The sequence below is a fragment of the Rutidosis leptorrhynchoides genome, chromosome 4 (genome assembly GCF_046630445.1).
Source record: "Rutidosis leptorrhynchoides isolate AG116_Rl617_1_P2 chromosome 4, CSIRO_AGI_Rlap_v1, whole genome shotgun sequence".
Lineage (NCBI taxonomy): Eukaryota > Viridiplantae > Streptophyta > Magnoliopsida > Asterales > Asteraceae > Rutidosis > Rutidosis leptorrhynchoides.
Window position 1 is genome coordinate 195,212,704 of NC_092336.1, and position 20,731 is coordinate 195,233,434.

General features: G+C 33.0%; 1 protein-coding gene across 1 annotated transcript; it reads left to right on the forward strand.

Annotated features, from left to right (window-relative positions):
- The first annotated feature begins 16,722 nt into the window (after positions 1–16,722).
- On the forward strand, positions 16,723–19,769 carry LOC139841320 (uncharacterized). Its single transcript, XM_071831544.1, has 4 exons — positions 16,723–17,023; positions 17,093–18,410; positions 18,493–18,901; positions 18,990–19,769. Exons 1-4 carry the CDS (start codon positions 16,723–16,725, stop codon positions 19,767–19,769), a joined length of 2,808 nt encoding a protein of 935 aa, XP_071687645.1.
- The last annotated feature ends 962 nt before the right edge of the window (positions 19,770–20,731 follow it).

The following is a 20,731-nucleotide window of genomic DNA, read 5'->3' on the forward strand; positions in this document are numbered from 1 at the left end:
TCCGTTGAATTTCAAATAGATCTTGTACCAGGAGCTGCACCAATAGCTCGTGCTCCTTACAGACTCGCACCCAGCGAGATGAAAGAACTGCAAAGCCAATTACAAGAACTTTTAGAGCGTGGTTTCATTCGACCAAGCACATCACCGTGGGGAGCTCCTGTTTTGTTTGTCAAGAAGAAAGATGGTACATTCAGGTTGTGTATCGACTACCGAGAGTTGAACAAACTTACCATCAAGAACCGCTACCCACTACCGAGAATCGACGACTTATTTGATCAACTACAAGGCTCGTCTGTTTATTCAAAGATTGACTTACGTTCCGGGTATCATCAAATGCGGGTGAAAGAAGATGATATTCCAAAGACTGCTTTCAGAACACGTTACGGTCATTACGAGTTTATGGTCATGCCATTTGGTTTAACTAATGCACCAGCTGTGTTCATGGACCTTATGAACCGAGTGTGTGGACCATACCTTGACAAGTTTGTCATTGTTTTCATTGATGACATACTTATTTACTCAAAGAATGACCAAGAACACGGTGAACATTTGAGAAAGGTGTTAGAAGTATTGAGGAAGGAAGAATTGTACGCTAAGTTTTCAAAGTGTGCATTTTGGTTGGAAGAAGTTCAATTCCTCGGTCACATAGTGAACAAAGAAGGTATTAAGGTGGATCCGGCAAAGATAGAAACTGTTGAAAAGTGGGAAACCCCGAAAACTCCGAAACACATACGCCAGTTTTTAGGACTAGCTGGTTACTACAGAAGGTTCATCCAAGACTTTTCCAGAATAGCAAAACCCTTGACTGCATTAACGCATAAAGGGAAGAAATTTGAATGGAATGATGAACAAGAGAAAGCGTTTCAGTTATTGAAGAAAAAGCTAACTACGGCACCTATATTGTCATTGCCTGAAGGGAATGATGATTTTGTGATTTATTGTGACGCATCAAAGCAAGGTCTCGGTTGTGTATTAATGCAACGAACGAAGGTGATTGCTTATGCGTCTAGACAATTGAAGATTCACGAACAAAATTATACGACGCATGATTTGGAATTAGGCGCGGTTGTTTTTGCATTAAAGACTTGGAGGCACTACTTATATGGGGTCAAAAGTATTATATATACCGACCACAAAAGTCTTCAACACATATTTAATCAGAAACAACTGAATATGAGGCAGCGTAGGTGGATTGAATTATTGAATGATTACGATTTTGAGATTCGTTACCACCCGGGGAAGGCAAATGTGGTAGCCGATGCCTTGAGCAGGAAGGATAGAGAACCCATTCGAGTAAAATCTATGAATATAATGATTCATAATAACATTACTACTCAAATAAAGGAGGCGCAACAAGGAGTTTTAAAAGAGGGAAATTTAAAGGATGAAATACCCAAAGGATCGGAGAAGCATCTTAATATTCGGGAAGACGGAACCCGGTATAGGGCTGAAAGGATTTGGGTACCAAAATTTGGAGATATGAGAGAAATGGTACTTAGAGAAGCTCATAAAACCAGATACTCAATACATCCTGGAACGGGGAAGATGTACAAGGATCTCAAGAAACATTTTTGGTGGCCGGGTATGAAAGCCGATGTTGCTAAATACGTAGGAGAATGTTTGACGTGTTCTAAGGTCAAAGCTGAGCATCAGAAACCATCAGGTCTACTTCAACAACCCGAAATCCCGGAATGGAAATGGGAAAACATTACCATGGATTTCATCACTAAATTGCCAAGGACTGCAAGTGGTTTTGATACTATTTGGGTAATAGTTGATCGTCTCACCAAATCAGCACACTTCCTACCAATAAGAGAAGATGACAAGATGGAGAAGTTAGCACGACTGTATTTGAAGGAATTCGTCTCCAGACATGGAATACCAATCTCTATTATCTCTGATAGGGATGGCAGATTTATTTCAAGATTCTGGCAGACATTACAGCAAGCATTAGGAACTCGTCTAGACATGAGTACTGCCTATCATCCACAAACTGATGGGCAGAGTGAAAGGACGATACAAACGCTTGAAGACATGCTACGAGCATGTGTTATTGATTTCGGAAACAGTTGGGATCGACATCTACCGTTAGCAGAATTTTCCTACAACAACAGCTACCATTCAAGCATTGAGATGGCGCCGTTTGAAGCACTTTATGGTAGAAAGTGCAGGTCTCCGATTTGTTGGAGTGAGGTGGGGGATAGACAGATTACGGGTCCGGAGATTATACAAGAAACTACCGAGAAGATCATCCAAATTCAACAACGGTTGAAAACCGCCCAAAGTCGACAAAAGAGCTACGCTGACATTAAAAGAAAAGATATAGAATTTGAAATTGGAGAGATGGTCATGCTTAAAGTTTCACCTTGGAAAGGCGTTGTTCGATTTGGTAAACGAGGGAAATTAAATCCAAGGTATATTGGACCATTCAAGATTATTGATCGTGTCGGACCAGTAGCTTACCGACTTGAGTTACCTCAACAACTCGCGGCTGTACATAACACTTTCCACGTCTCGAATTTGAAGAAATGTTTTGCTAAAGAAGATCTCACTATTCCGTTAGATGAAATCCAAATCAACGAAAAACTCCAATTCATCGAAGAACCCGTCGAAATAATGGATCGTGAGGTTAAAAGACTTAAGCAAAACAAGATACCAATTGTTAAGGTTCGATGGAATGCTCGTAGAGGACCCGAGTTCACCTGGGAGCGTGAAGATCAGATGAAGAAGAAATACCCGCATCTATTTCCAGAAGATTCGTCAACACCTTCAACAGCTTAAAATTTCGGGACGAAATTTATTTAACGGGTAGGTACTGTAGTGACCCGAACTTTTCCATGTTTATATATATTAATTGAGATTGATGTTTACATGATTAAATGTTTCCAACATGTGAAGCAATCAAACTTGTTAAGACTTGATTAATTGAAATAGGTTTCATATAGACAATTGACCACCCAAGTTGACCGGTGATTCACGAACGTTAAAACTTGTAAAAAAACTATATGATGACATATATATGGTTATATATATAGTTAACATGATATTATGATAAGTAAACATATCATTAATTATATTAACAATGAACTACATATGTAAAAACAAGACTACTAACTTAATGATTTTGAAACGAGACATATATGTAAGGTTTATCGTTGTAACGACATTTAATGTATATATATCATATTAAGAGATATTCGTACATCATAATATCATGATAATATAATAATTTAAAATCTCTTTTGATATTATAAACATTGGGTTAACAACATTTAACAAGATCGTTAACCTAAAGGTTTCAAAACAACACTTACATGTAACGACTAACGATGACTTAACGACTCAGTTAAAATGTATATACATGTAGTGTTTTAATATGTATTTATACACTTTTGAAAGACTTCAATACACTTATCAAAATACTTCTACTTAACAAAAATGCTTACAATTACATTCTCGTTCAGTTTCATCAACAATTCTACTCGTATGCACCCGTATTCGTACTCGTACAATACACAGCTTTTAGATGTATGTACTATTGGTATATACACTCCAATGATCAGCTCTTAGCAGCCCATGTGAGTCACCTAACACATGTGGGAACCATCATTTGGCAACTAGCATGAAATATCTCATAAGATTACAAAAATATGAGTAATCATTCATGACTTATTTACATGAAAACAAAATTACATATCCTTTATATCCAATCCATACACCAACGACCAAAAACACCTACAAACACTTTCATTCTTCAATTTTCTTCATCTAATTGAACTCTCTCAAGTTCTATCTTCAAGTTCTAAGTGTTCTTCATAAATTCCAAAAGTTCTAGTTTCATAAAATCAAGAATACTTTCAAGTTTGCTAGCTCACTTCCAATCTTGTAAGGTGATCATCCAACCTCAAGAAATCTTTGTTTCTTACAGTAGGTTATCATTCTAATACAAGGTAATAATCATATTCAAACTTTGGTTCAATTTCTATAACTATAACAATCTTATTTCAAGTGATGATCTTACTTGAACTTGTTTTCGTGTCATGATTTTGCTTCAAGAACTTTGAGCCATCCAAGGATCCATTGAAGCTAGATCCATTTTTCTCTTTTCCAGTAGGTTCATCCAAGGAACTTAAGGTAGTAATGACGTTCATAACATCATTCGATTCATACATATAAAGCTATCTTATTCGAAGGTTTAAACTTGTAATCACTAGAACATAGTTTAGTTAATTCTAAACTTGTTCGCAAACAAAAGTTAATCCTTCTAACTTGACTTTTAAAATCAACTAAACACATGTTCTATATCTATATGATATGCTAACTTAATGATTTAAAACCTGGAAACACGAAAAACACCGTAAAACCGGATTTACGCCGTCGTAGTAACACCGCGGGCTGTTTTGGGTTAGTTAATTAAAAATTATGATAAACTTTGATTTTAAAGTTGTTATTCTGAGAAAATTATTTTTATTATGAACATGAAACTATATCCAAAAATTATGGTTAAACTCAAAGTGGAAGTATGTTTTCTAAAATGGTCATCTAGACGTCGTTCTTTCGACTGAAATGACTACCTTTACAAAAATGACTTGTAACTTATTTTTCCGACTAGAAACCTATACTTTTTTTGTTTAGATTCATAAAATAGAGTTCAATATGAAACCATAGCAATTTGATTCACTCAAAACGGATTTAAAATGAAGAAGTTATGGGTAAAACAAGATTGGATAATTTTTCTCATTTTAGCTACGTGAAAATTGGTAACAAATCTATTCCAACCATAACTTAATCAACTTGTATTATATATTATGTAATCTTGAGATACCATAGACACGTATACAATGTTTCGACCTATCATGTCGACACATCTATATATATTTCGGAACAACCATAGACACTCTATATGTGAATGTTGGAGTTAGCTATACAGGGTTGAGGTTGATTCCAAAATATATATAGTTTGAGTTGTGATCAATACTGAGATACGTATACACTGGGTCGTGGATTGATTCAAGATAATATTTATCGATTTATTTCTGTACATCTAACTGTGGACAACTAGTTGTAGGTTACTAACGAGGACAGCTGACTTAATAAACTTAAAACATCAAAATATATTAAAAGTGTTGTAAATATATTTTGAACATACTTTGATATATATGTATATATTGTTATAGGTTCGTGAATCAACCAGTGGCCAAGTCTTACTTCCCGACGAAGTAAAAATCTGTGAAAGTGAGTTATAGTCCCACTTTTAAAATCTAATATTTTTGGGATGAGAATACATGCAGGTTTTATAAATGATTTACAAAATAGACACAAGTACGTGAAACTACATTCTATGGTTGAATTATCGAAATCGAATATGCCCCTTTTTATTAAGTCTGGTAATCTAAGAATTAGGGAACAGACACCCTAATTGACGCAAATCCTAAAGATAGATCTATTGGGCCTAACAAACCCCATCCAAAGTACCGGATGCTTTAGTACTTCGAAATTTATATCATATCCGAAGGGTGTCCCGGAATGATGGGGATATTCTTATATATGCATCTTGTTATTGTCGGTTACCAGGTGTTCACCATATGAATGATTTTTATCTCTATGTATGGGATGTGTATTGAAATATGAAATCTTGTGGTCTATTATTATGATTTGATATATATAGGCTAAACCTATAACTCACCAACATTTTTGTTGACGTTTTAAGCATGTTTATTCTCAGGTGATTATTAAGAGCTTCCGCTGTCGCATACTTAAATAAGGATGAGATTTGGAGTCCATGCTTGTATGATATTGTGTAAAAACTGCATTCAAGAAACTTATTTTGTTGTAACATATTTGTATTGTAAACCATTATGTAATGGTCGTGTGTAGACATGATATTTTAGATTATCATTATTTGATAATCTACGTAAAGCTTTTTAAACCTTTATTGATGAAATAAAGGTTATGGTTTGTTTTAAAATGAATGCAGTCTTTGAAAAACGTCTCATATAGAGGTCAAAACCTCGCAACGAAATCAATTAATATGGAACGTTTTTAATCAATAAGAACGGGACATTTCAATATTCAATATTTTAATTCATTTTAATTGTCCAATGTTGGTAGTCCTTAGTTGATAATCCACAGTTAGCAATTCAATAATTCATATATAGTTTAATTTATAATATTCGGATTAATTAATACATATCGTGACCCGTGTACATGTCTCAGACTCGATCACAACTCAAACTATATATATTATTATAGAATCAACCTCAACCCTGTATAGAGAACTCGATCATTACTGCATATAGAGTGTCTATGGTTATTCCAAATAATATATATAGATGGGTCGATATGATATGTCAAAACATTGTATACATGTCCCGATATTTAAAGTGCGTAAAAAAAATAACAGAAATTAAATGACGATAAATAAAGTGCGTAAAATAAATAACAGAAATAAAATTGCGATAATTAAATTGCGATAAATAAACTGCGATAAATAAAATGTAATCAGTTAGCTAGGAACAGTTAGCTGGAACAGTTAGCGTGGATTCTAAACAAAGTTTTTCGTAGTTAATTTGTTTGTTTCTATCATATTTTTATTTCGTCAAATGTTTTCTTCATTATGCCACTTGTTGGATTCTGATAAATCAAAATCCCAATATGAAATTGGATGAATATGGTTATTCTGTGGTGAACGGATTTGTATATCTGTGGATGTAAGTAGGATAGTAAACGACTGTTGAATCAGCTTCGAAGAATGTACAGTGTAACTTATTAATGTGAAATCTGAATATTCCGCGGGTATTACCTACCCGTTAAAATATTTTCACCATTAACAGTTTGTACAAATGAATTTTTAATTACCATCTTTATGAAAATATACTTACATATATATTTTCTTCAGATGTAATCATGAATTTAATGAGTCAACATGATATTAGACTCATTTGATTTACTGTTAGAATGAGAATATAAAATCTCTAAAACATTAAAGATTATATAATCGCCACGTCGAACGAAGATAAATAATGTAGAATGATTCGTAGAACAATGGTTATGCTCGAGGTACAGAATGAGATATCGAGGCATGTGATGCGGATGTTGTTGTTGGTGGTAATGGTACTGTTGATGCTGATGGCGTTGCTGAAGCTGGTACGTTTTGCACCATATTTTTCCAAAGTTACAACTCGGGCCCGAAGCTCGTTGGCTTCTGCTATTACTCCGGGATGATTGTCGGTCGGAACGAGCGGATGAATAAAATTTAGAATTTTAGATAGAATATAATCGTGGCGAGATATTCGGGAAATAAGGCTGAAGATGGTATTTCGGACTGATTCGCCGGTAAGTGCTTCGGGTTCTTCGTCAAGAGGTAAATTCGGTTGGTGAAAAGGATCGCCTTCTTCGCGTCTCCATTGATTAAGTCGACTACGAACCCATCAGATGAATTGGGGATGGTTGATTGATGGATTCATCCTGGTGACACCGCTTTCGGAGCTTAGGTTAATATCCATGTCGGAATAGCTGTCGGAATAACTATCGGAATAGCTATCGAAATCTGAGGGACTCGAACTGGTTGAAAAATTCATCTCGTACGATCAGCTGAAGGATTTTTGATAAGAAATAGATTATAGGATGTAGATTAGTACCCTGCAATACATAATTTACATATGCATATATAATACTAAAATCCCATAAGTTACGGAGGAATCTACAGAAAATGTCAGGCAAAGTTTACAATAACAGATACGCTATGATTTGAATTAGCAGATATGCTAAGATATGAATTTTGTCTATACACTAATCATGCAATCAATGCAATAAGATATGTCTAGACTAAGGATGATAAGCAAGTGATTCTCTAAGAATGATAAGCAGGTAATTTTTGACACGAAATGATAAGCAAAACTTTTGACATGCAGACACGGTCGAAGTCCAGACTCACTAATGCATCCTAACGACTATCAGTTAGACACACTAATGCAAGACCCGGTTCGCTAAGACAACCGCTCTGATACCAACTCTAATGACCCATCCTAATCAATCTGGACGAAGTCCATATCGATTACAAACGGTTCACAATAGTTGATTACATCGCGAGGTACTTGACCTCTATATGATACATTTTACAAACATTTCATTCGTTTTTAAGAGACAACTTGCTTTACATCAAAAGTTGATGGCATGCATACCATTTCATAATATATCCAACTATAATTGACTTAGTAATAATCTTGACAAACTCGATGACTCGAATGCAACGCCTTTTGAAATATGTCATGAATGACTCCAAGTAATGTCTTTAAAATGAGCAAATGCACAGCGGAAGATTTCTTTCATACCTGAGAATAAACATGCTTTAAAGTGTCAACCAAAAGGTTGGTGAGTCCATTAGTTTAACATAAATAATCATTTCCATCATTTTAATAGACCACAAGATTTTCATTTCCATTTCTCATAAACTTACGTCCCGTGCATAGAGACAAAAATATCATTCATATGGATTGAACACCTGGTAACCGACATTCACAATATACATATAAGAATATCCCCATCATTCCGGGATCCTCCTTCGGACATGATATAAATTTCGAAGTACTAAAGCATCCGGTACTTTGGATGGGGCTTGTTGGACCCGATAGATCTATCTTTAGAGTTCGCGTCAATTAGGGTGTCTGTTCCCTAATTCTTAGATTACCAGACTTAGTAAAAAGGGGCATATTCGATTTCGATCATTCAACCATATAATGTAGTTTCAATTACTTGTGTCTATTTCGTAAAACAGTTATAAAAAATAGCGCATGTATTCTCAGTCCCAAAAATATATATTGCAAAAGCATTTAAAAAGGGATTAATGAAACTCACGCATATAATTATTGTAAAACAGTTAATAAAACATTTGCATGTATTCTCAGCCCCAAAAATGTAAAGAGTAAAAGGGAATCAAATGAAACTCACGCATATAAATATTGTAAAACAGTTATTAAAGCATTGCATGTATTCCCAGCCCAAAAATGTAATGAGTAAAAAGGGAATCAAATGAAACTCACGCATATAAATATTGTAAAACAGTTAATAAAACATTTGCATGTATTCTCAGCCCCAAAAATGTAAAGAGTAAAAGGGAATCAAATGAAACTCACGCATATAAATATTGTAAAACAGTTATTAAAGCATTGCATGTATTCTCAGCTCAAAAATGTAATGAGTAAAAAGGGAATCAAATGAACTCACGCATATAAATATTGTAAAACAGTTAATAAAGCATTTACATGTATTCTCTGCCCCAAAAATGTAAAGAGTAAAAGGGAGTCAAATGAAACTCACGCATATAAATATTGTAAAACAGTTATTAAAGCATTGCATGTATTCTCAGCCCAAAAATGTAATGAGTAAAAAGGGAATCAAATGAAACTCACCATACTGTATTTTGTAGTAAAAATACATAGAACGACATTGAACAAGTATAGGGTTGGCCTCGGATTCACGAACCTATATCATTTGTATATTTATTAATATACATAATTGTAATCGAACAAATATATATAAATTTATTAATTATGTCCTTTTTATATTAATAATATATATATATTTCTTATGTTCCTTTTGTTATATAAAAATATTAATCTTCATTAAGTTATATGTAATAAATATATTTTTAGTATACATATATATATTATTTGTATATTAATAATATTAGTAGTTAAAATAATATTAATAGTGGTAAAAATAATAATAATTATAATACTTAAATTTACTAATAAGATAATAATGTTAGTAATTTTATTCTATTAATAATAATAATAATGATATTAATAATTATTTTTGTAAAAATATTAATTTTACTGTTAGTGATAGTTATGATACATATTTTGGTGTAATTACATAATGATATTTCTTGTGATAATACAATAATACTACTTAATGATATTAGTGATAAAGATAATAATATTGATAATAACAATAATAATAATCCTAATTGTATTTATCATACATATACTAATAGTAATGATAATCATATTTTCGTGTTTAATTTCTAAGCTAATAGTTAAAGTTTCTGTATCATTGATTCGTACTCTTAATCATAATAATAATAATAGTAATCCTTATGTTAATAATAGTTTTTATGAAAATTAATAATAATGATAATAGTTGAAGTATTAATGATAATACTAGTAATGATAATAATAATAATATTAGTGATAATAATAACAATTATAGTATTAATCTTAGTGTATTTAATAACAATTATAATTACTAATAATAATCATAACAATACAACAATAATAATATTAATTACAATAATAATAATAATAATAATAATAATAATAATAATAATAATAATAATAATAATAATAATAAATAATACGGAGTACCTAATAAATAAATAAATCCCACGATTTGTCTTCTCTCCCCAAAACAGATCGAAAAGGCAGAACACGCAAGGAAAAATAACACAATCAAGGAGATTTTCGATTCATCATAGATCAATCAATCAAGCACCACCATCGATTTACAGCAGATCATTGATTCATCATCATCGTTCAAACGCCATCATCAGTTCTATTCATCGTCATCATCGCATAACACTGATAAATCGAAGCAGTAATTGGTATTCGATTGGTGTCTGTTCAAATTAGAAAGCAAGATTAAACACCGCAGCGTGTAGTAACAGGGATGGCATCAAATCATCATCAATCGATCATGAAATTGTCTAATAATCGATTAAGTAGGTAATCGGTGTTCTTTTATTTATTTATTTAAATAAATATAAATTTTTATCAACTATCATCGATTATTATCGGTTATTATTAATTCATTCAGATTTATTGCGATGAAAACTATTTGTTTGATTTGATTGTTTGTACCTGAGTTATAAAATAGAGCAACAGGGAGCAGTAGAAGTTCCTGGGTAGGTTTTGCTTGATTGAATAAATTAGGAGATAATGAACATAGTTGTTTTCAATAATAGGTACTAAGGTTGTGGTTGTGTGATTGCCTCATGGTGATGATATTAGTTTGTTTTGAGTTGTAATATTCGAACAGGAAAGGATGTCCCAGCTGCAAAAGTTCCAACAGGTTTGTAACAGAAAAAGAAGATGCTCTTGATTGAATCATATGTATATGGTGTGTGTTTTAGTTCTTGATTTCTCCCCAAAATAGTATTAATAATTTGTTAATTTTTTGATTCGATGAAAGCCAAACACAGATAGTAGCTGCTGCAAGTAATTGGAATAGCTGCATATAAGTAGCAGCAAAATGGATGGCCGTTGTTGCAGCTCGTATACTAGGCAGTGACGACAACAATAGTGAAGATGATATGGTTGGTCGGCTGGGAAGAAAGAAAACAATAGAAATCGAAATTTTTTTCAGCTGTACTAATAACAATAAGTGTGGTGGTGTTTTATTCGGTTAGCAAGACCAACAAGAAGGATTTGTTTTGTTATAAGTCAATACCAAACAATAGAGGATAACTTGATCATGTAACTGTTTTGGAGTGGTAACCGGTTAGCAGGTGTTGCAACAATCATCATAGTTGTAGCTTGACAAAAGAGGTCGCAGCAACAGTAGCAACTTTTATGGGTGGTGTGTGTTGGTTTACGATGTAGAGACATGATCAAACAAAGAAACACAAGTGGTGTTCATGTTTTTCTATCAACAGTAGCAATAGGTGGCGGTTCTTGACAGATGTCAAGGTGGTGGTTTTACATGATGGTTATTGGTGAGGTTGAAGGTGGCGATGGAACTGAAGTGGTGGCAGTGGAGTGGTGATCAAAGAGTTGCAGGTGGTGGTTGTAGTGGTTTATGGTTGTGATAGTTTGAGGAGGTTGAGAATGCTCCAAAATATTTCATAAAGTAGAAGTGGATGTGTTGGTCACATTCATATCTATGTATGTCGATATATGTATATGTGTATATATATTTATAGGTTGTATATGTTCTTGTAATAATATAAGATAATGGTAATGATAGATTTGTTGTGGTGATATTGTGATGGTTCTTGATGATGGTCCCGATTGCAGAATATAAAAGATGGGAGTGCAAGAGGAAAAGTGAAATGGAAAGGAAGAAGAATAACATCTCTCTTCCATTTTCATATATGTAAAGTATGTATATATTATAAGATAGTTGATACTTGAACGATTTTAACAATAAATCTTAGATGATTAATTTGATATATAATGAGTGGGTAAACATAAGATCACGGGTAACATGAAAGACAAGGAAAAAAAAAAAAGTAAAGGCTGAAAGTGATTTGTAAACAACTTATGAGATAATATCTGTGTTTATATTTTTATTTTTACTTTTAATGGTTAATAAATATAGTAATAATAAAAATACATTTAATATTAATAATTAATATTAATATTAATAATTATAATAATATCCTATTTGTATTTTTTATAATTTTTTTAATAACATCAACATATAATACTTCAAATTATATTTCAAATTATTATTTATATATACATACACACATATTTATTTACAATTAATTGTTCGTGAATCGTTGAGAGCAGTCAAAGGTTAAATTAATATATGAACATCGTTTAAAAATTTTTCTAGACTCAACATTACATACATTGCTTATCGTATCGAAATCATATAAAGATTAAGTTTAAATTTATTCGGAAATTCCCGGGTCATCACACCTTTTGTGAAAGTTGTTTCTTTTAGCGTTAAAGTTAGTTGATCTATTTGTAAAAAAGAATGTTTTTTGACATCTTTTGGTAGATTGAAGGGTTGTTCATTTTAAGAAAGTTGCTTCTTTTATCGTTGGAGACAAAAACAGTAGTGGCTTATGTGGGTCCTACTGTTTGAGCCTAGTGTACAAGTCGGTAACACTACTAGAAAATCTGGAATTAGCTACGGATTTTCGACGGCATATAAATCCGTCCGTAAATACCGACGGATTTTCGACTACTTTCCAACGAATTCAAAAATAATAAATTTAACATACAATTGCGACGGATTAGCGACGGATTAACTACGGCAACTCATCTGTCGGTAATCTATCCCTAAATATAACATTTGCGACAGATTACCGACGGATTAGCTATGCCCAGAAATCTGTCCCTAATCCGTCGGAAATTATGGACGGATTTGTGACGGATTTTTTATAATTGAGATTCTATCGAGTTTACGAGCACGAATGAATACGTATAAGTACCAAAATGTCTTAGAATACACTTTTACCATCAAATATAACATATATTCATCAATATACTATACGTTTGTCGGATATATACATTTGATATAATGTATTCATATATAAGTTCAATAATGGTTGATAGCGAATATATGTATACTCGTACGTGTGTTTGCATTTATACACTAATTAGTATTTTTAAAATGTTTATTAACTAATAAAGATGTAATCATGAATGAGTGTCTATACGTTTTCATCTAAATCGTAATTTTAAAAAATATATAAATATATGGCCGTCCCTAATCCGTCGGTAATTAGCGATGGATTTGGGACGGACGTTTGTTATAATTGAGATTTTATCGAGTTTACGAGCACGAGTGAACACGTAGAAGTACCAAAATGTCTTAGAATACACTTTTACCATCAAATATAACATATATTCATCAATATACTATACGTTTATCGGATATATACATTTGATATAGTGTATTCATATATAACTTCAATAATCGTTGATAGCGAATATATGTATATTTGTACGTGTGTTTGCATTTACACACTAATTAGTATTTTTAAAATGTTTATTAACTAATATAGATGCAATCACGAATGAGTGTTTATACGTTTTCATCTAAATCGTAATTTTAAAAAATATATAAATATATGGCCGTCCCTAATCCGTCGGTAATTAGCGACGGATTTAGGACGGACATTTGTTATAATTGAGATTTTATCGAGTTTACGAGCATGAGTGAACACGTATAAGTACCAAAATGTCTTAGAATACACTTTTACCATCAAATATAACATATATTCATCAATATACTATACGTTTGTAGGATATATACATTTGATATAGTGTATTCATATATAAGTTCAATAATCGTTGATAGCGAATATATGTAAATGTGTACGTGTGTTTGCATTTACACACTAATTAGTATTTTTTAAATGTTTATTAACTAATATAGATGCAATCATGAATGAGTGTCTATACGTTTCATCTAAATCGTAATTTTAAAAAAATATATAAATATATGGCCGTCCCTAATCCGTCAGTAATTAGCGACAGATTTGGGACGGACGTTTGTTATAATTGAGATTTTATCAAGTTTACGAGCACGAATCCACACATCTAAATTGTATTTTTTATATAAATAGCTAAAAAGAAATTCATTATATATTTACCTATATACTAATAACCATGAAAAAGTTGGTCGTTTGCTAAGGGGCAAAACGACAATAGTTTTATCCCCTTTTCACACTTGAATTTTCATTCTCCCCCCTCAACTATAAAAGCCTTACAAAAATTACCCCAAATTTCAGGGGGTTAAACCGTCAATTTTGTAAATTAAAATAAAAACTTCATCCACACACTTCGACAGCCCGTATCTTCCTCCTCGCCTCGAGTTAAATTTCACCGACTATACCGTTAAACTCGAAATAATTTTTTGAACAAAAAGAAACTAGGTACGTTCGAAACGGTCACTTTTTAAAAAACACTAAACAAAACGACAGCCCGTATCTTCTCGCTCGCGGCAAGTTAAATTTTTCCGACAGCAGCGTCAGACTCGAAATAATTTTATGAACAAAACGAAAATAAGCACGTTCGAAACGGACACTTTTTAAAAAATGCTAAACACAACGATAGCCCGTATCTTCCTGCTCGTCGCGAGTTAAATTTTTCGCCAGCACCGTTAGACTCGAAATACTTTTATCAACAAAACGAAACTAACTACGTTCGAAATAATTAATATATTATTAAAAGTTTATTATAATATGATGAATGCTTAAATATACAATATAAATAAATTAAATTAAATATAAAAATAATATAATATAATGAATGCTTCTTAAAAAAATGCAAGTGTGGTAGGTGGCCTAATCAAATAGAAGAGAAGTAGAAATCGATTAATCTTTACACTGCTATCAATCAAGCACTTCATATAGCTTTAGATTTTGATTCTCGGTACCTACCTTTTTTAAATTTATAATTTATAAATTATTATATCATTATTACTATGTTACTGTTTCTAAAATTAGTGTGAATTTACATTTCACTTTGTAGAAATAGTTTGAATAAAAATTATCTAACTAAATTGACATTTGGAACATGAGGTCTGAAATGAAATTAATCAAATTTCGCTGTTATGTGTACGGATAAAGTTATAGGTTCACGGATTAAGATTATATACATGTTCACCAAATAGAATTATTTATTTGGTATGTATCTCGGTGGCCTAAACAAACTAAAGCTGCTTTATCGTCTCTCTCGATCTACATCGCAAACCACATCTAACTCTTGTAATTTATACAGGTATTCTAGATCTCTGTCTCTTTCTACTATTTTAAGCTCAATTTCTTTTAATCTACTCATCATCTATTGTTTTTCAAATTTTCATCGTGTTTATCAGAGTTAGGGTTTGGTTATTAAGTCAAAATTTTTATTTTAGTATCGACCTATTTGATTCTTCAGCATAACTTTCAGTTGTATTATTGTATTCCAAAAAAATAATCTAGATTCCTGTCTATATGCATAATTTACTTTTTGGGTACACCTTTAATGGTAGGTTTTAGATACAGCAAGTCAAGATAAAAAATTTGGTCTTAATTAAACTTTCTTCCTTGTTGTTGTTCAATTATGACTTAATTTTGTTTGAAAAAAAATCTAATTCATTTGAGTTTGGTGTTGTTGTGTCTTTCTGTTAATGAGAGTGAAATAGGAAAATAACTCATATAAATCGAACCATATACTTGATGTTAGCTTTGATATTTATATACTTATTATATTTACTAAATAGTTGATGAGGATGTTATATACTCAGTTTTATATTTACATGAACATGTACTTACAGCATGTATATGTCGTATATGTATTGTGATTTGAATGTTATTATTGAGAACTTGTGCATAATTATATGTTATGTTATGATTTTTTACATTTTGTTACTTGTTGACTCTTAGGTTACTTATTTACAATGTCGAGGAGTGATCGGAAATGGATGTATAATATGACAGATAATAGCAATTTTCTTTCTTTGAATTTTATTCTTAAAGTCGACATGTTCTTAGACTTTGCCTTTTCTAATGAAAAAATTGTTGAAACCAACGTAAGGCCGACGGGAGAAATAGTTTTTCAAATTAAATGTCCGTGTACCATTTGTAAAAATAATCACTATAGGCCAAGAGATGTTGTTAAGGAACACTTGCTTACTAAAGGGTTCATTCGTAACTACACACGATGGGTTCAACATGGTGAAATAGAAATCCAAGATGCAGGAGACTCTTGTACTCCCATGGAAGTTGATCTTGATCATGATGATGGTATGAGACGGATGGTGTGGGAGAACATACGAGCTGCTGGTTTTCAATCAAATCCAGAATCAAGTTTTCATGAAGAACATGTACCAAATGCAAGAACAAAGAGATTCTATGACATGTTAAAAAATGACAACGAGCCTTTATACAACGGGTGTGAAGAATGGTCAAAATTACAAGCTGCCACGACTTTGTTGAATTGGAAATTATGTTGAAATGTACCCGAGTCTACCTTTAATCACATACTTACCATTTTTAAAAGTATGTTACCTGTTGGTAATAAGCTGCCGTTGAACTTGTATGAGACCAAAGCGATCTTGAAGGAACTTAGTCTTCCAAAAAAGAGGTATGATGCTTGCAAAAACCATTGCATGTTATTCTATAAACAAGAAGATTTGTCATTAACCCACTACCGATACTGCAATGAACCTCGTTATAAATTCAATAAGGTCCCTTATTTGGTATTAACGTACATGCCAATTGGAGAGAGGCTTAAGAGGTTGTATATGTCAGAAAAGACGACCAAAGAGATGACGTGGCACTTCGATCACAATACAAAAGAGGGTTGCATGTAACATCCCAGTGATGGCGAGGCGTGGAAACATTTTGATGAAACTCATCCATTCTTTGCAGATGAGATACGAAATGTTCGGCTTGGGTTGTGCACTGATGGTTTTAGCCCTAATAACTCAAATTCTAATCCTTATTCGTTATGGCCCGTGTTCCTCACAATTTATAACTTACCTCCTTGGATGTGCGCGAAAGACTCGTACGTTCAGTTATCTTTGGTTATTCCTGGAAGAAAGAGTCCCGGCCAAAACTTAGATGTGTTTCTTCAACCGTTAATAGATGAGTTGAAAGAGTTATGGGATGATGGTATTGAAGTGTATGATGCTTATCGTAAACAAAATTTTACGATGAGAGCTATACTTTTGTGGACAGTTAGTGACTTCCCCGCTTATGCAATGCTTTCGGGTTGGAGCACACATGGTAGATTGGCCTGCCCTTATTGCATGGGTGACACAAATGCATTTCGGTTAAATGAGGGAGGGAAGCTATGTTGGTTTGACTGCCATCGAATACTATTACCAGAAAGACACCCATTTCGGCGTGACAAGAAAGGATTCAAGAAAGGAATTTCCCAATTGTCAACTACTATACCACCAGAATTAACCGGTGATGAAATTTTGAGCCAAGTGTCAAACTTTCCAACCGTTTATGAAGGTGAACCATACTCAGCAAAGAATCCAAAAGACTCAAAATTTGGTAAAACCCATAATTGGGTAAAGAAAAGTATATTTTGGGAGTTTCCATATTGGCATTCTTTGTTAATCCGACACAACCTTGATGTAATGCACATCGAGAAGAATGTTTTTGAAAATCTGTTTAACACTGTCATGGACACTCCGAAAACAAAGGACAATATCAAGGCGAGGAAGGATATTAATTTGTATTGTGATCGGGCGAGCTTGCATCTTTTTAAAAACAACAATAATAAAGTTATGAAACCAAAGGCAGCATACACTCTGACCAAACCACAATTAAAGAAAGTTTGTGAATGGTTAAAGAAGGTGAAATTTCCTGATGGCTATGCTTCAAATATTGGGGGATGTGTAAATGTTCAAGAGTGTACCTTTTATAGTTTCAAGAGTCACGAGTGTCACGTATTTATGCAACGGTTGTTGCCTATTGCTTTAAAAGGGATGCTGCCTGATGCAATATGGGACGCAATCACTGAGTTGTGCACATTCTTTCGTGTAATATGCTCAAAGGTGTTGCATACTGAGGACTTGCAAAAACTTGAAAAAAGTATCGTTGTAACAATTTGCAAGTTAGAAAAATTCTTTCCACCTGGATTCTTCGACTCAATGGAACACCTTATTATCCATTTAACACGTGAAGCGATTCGTGGTGGCCCAGTTCAATATAGATGCATGTATCCATATGAGAGGTAATCTTATAAGTACTATTATTTGTTTGACATAATTATTGTTAATTATAAGTTTCTTGACATCATTTTAATATTCTTCCAGGAAATTAGGCATATTGAAAAGAACAGTTAGAAATAAGGCAAGGGTTGAGGGGTCTATTGTTGAAACATATATCGCAAATGAACTTTCTACATATTTCTCCTTGCATCTTAACTCAAAAATACCAACTCGATTGAATCGCGAGCCTCGAAATTTTGCTACGGAAAATTCTACTTCAACGAACGACTCTCGATTAAGCATATTTAAAGTTCCGTCTCGAAGATTATTCGAGAAGGGTGGAATAAAGAGAATATTGACTAAAGCTGAGCAACATAAGATTCATACTTATATCTTGCTTAACACAGAAGAGGTTCATGAATACATATGGAAGTTTGATGAGTGGATTATTGAAGAAGAACCAAATCTTGAAGCTGCAGAGTGTGATAAAAGAAGAGAGAGATTTTGCACAATGGTTCAAAAACAATGTAAGCATAAGACATTAAAAAAGTGTTTCAACCACATCTCTAGTATCATTCTAAAAAGTACTCTTGTAATTGCAGGATATAACCTCCCCAACATGCTTTAATGAACATTTGAGAGATTTAGCATTCAGTCCATTAAATGAAGTTAAATTCCATAATGGATACTTCATCAATGGTTATAAGTTTCATACTCTAAAACAATCTAGTGGGCGGGTTACACAAAATTGCGGTGTGTGCGTTAAAGGTGCTTGTTATGACAACCAAGAAAGCGACTATTATGGGTTGATAGAAGAGATCATAGAAGTTGAATACCATAATAGTTTATCACATTGTGTGGTTGTGCTATTCAAATGCCACTGGTTCGATCCCGTTCGAGGGGTAAGGGTTGACCATAAGCATAAGCTAGTTGATGTCAAAACCAAGTCTCGGGGATGTGTTGATGACCCATTTATCTTAGCATCACAGGTAGAACAAGTGTATTATGCACCATATCCTTCAATGACAAGAGATTTGAAAGATTGGTCAGCCGTTGTTAAAGTAAAACCTAGGGCTATTTATCAACTGGAAGAACATGTTAGTGAAGTAGCTGATGATGATGAAGATGATAATGGAAACAATGATGATATTTTCTACCAAGAGAATGAGAGGATAATATGTCCAACAAGTACTAATGAGGACTTTGGACCGATTATTCTCGAACAAGGAGAAGCAGAAGAAGTTCCAACGGGTGATCTTGTGAACATTACAAATGTTGAAACTAATGAGGAGGAAGAAGATTTATATGATGATTCAGATTCAGATGAGGATATCGATGACGAAGATATAGATATTTACTCTTCTGATCATTCTGCTGATTGATTTTGATTGATTTGATTGGCATGTAGTTAAAATATTGAACATATTTATCATAATATATGATCTTAGATAATCTGACCATATTTACATCATTATAATTCACCATATTTCTATTATGCATTTTTACTGTTTAGTATATAGTTTACATCATTTTCACATGTTTTCATAAGATATTACTGTGTGTGTTCCTGATTATGAATTTATCAAGTTATTTTGTTTTCTGATAATTTGTTGTTCACTTTCATCTTTTGATTCACCATGTTGATATTATGTTGTAGGCAATATGCCAGGACGCAGCTCAGCTGGGCGTAGTCGTGGAAGTCGTGTTAGAGGTATGCACAATTCCACTTCTAGAGGTAGGTGATAATGCTAAAAACGAACATATATTTCATAGCATTATTCCTCAAGAAAGACAAGCTTTTAGTTGCAATTGTTCTATTTACAAGTGATATTCGTTTAAATAATAAAAGGTGAAGACAAAAGACAGATTCGACGAATTGAAGACGCAAACGACCAAAAAGCTCAAAAGTACAAAAGACAATCAAAAAGGTTCCAATTATTGATAAGAAACGTCTCGAAATTACAAGAGTACAAGATTCAAAACGCAAAATACAAAATATAAAATTGTACGCAAGGACGTTCGAAAATCCGGAACCGGGACCAGAGTCAACTCTCAACGCTCGACGCAACGGACTAAAAATTACAAGTCTACTATGCACAAGAATATAATATAATATATAAATAATTATATTAATTATTTATATTTTATATTTATATATAAAATCCGTCGGCAAGAAAGACTCCAAAGGATGTGAGCTGTAATTTCTATCTCCGCGACTCGCGGAGTTTGAAGGCCAAAAGGGCCGCGAGTCGCGGAGCCCCAATTTCAGAAACTTCCTATAAAAGCAAACGAATTCTGATCGAAAAAACCACCAAATATATCCATCTCTCTATCTATATCGTAT

Bases quoted from the DNA above. Each gene is read 5' to 3' on its own strand.
- LOC139841320 (XM_071831544.1), top strand. From the start codon at position 16,723: ATGTTACCTGTTGGTAATAAGCTGCCGTTGAACTTGTATGAGACCAAA. The intron at 17,024-17,092 runs GTTGCATGTAAC...CATTCTTTGCAG, and splicing joins CGATCACAATACAAAAGAGG to ATGAGATACGAAATGTTCGG. The intron at 18,902-18,989 runs GTTCAAAAACAA...TTGTAATTGCAG, and splicing joins GAGAGAGATTTTGCACAATG to GATATAACCTCCCCAACATG.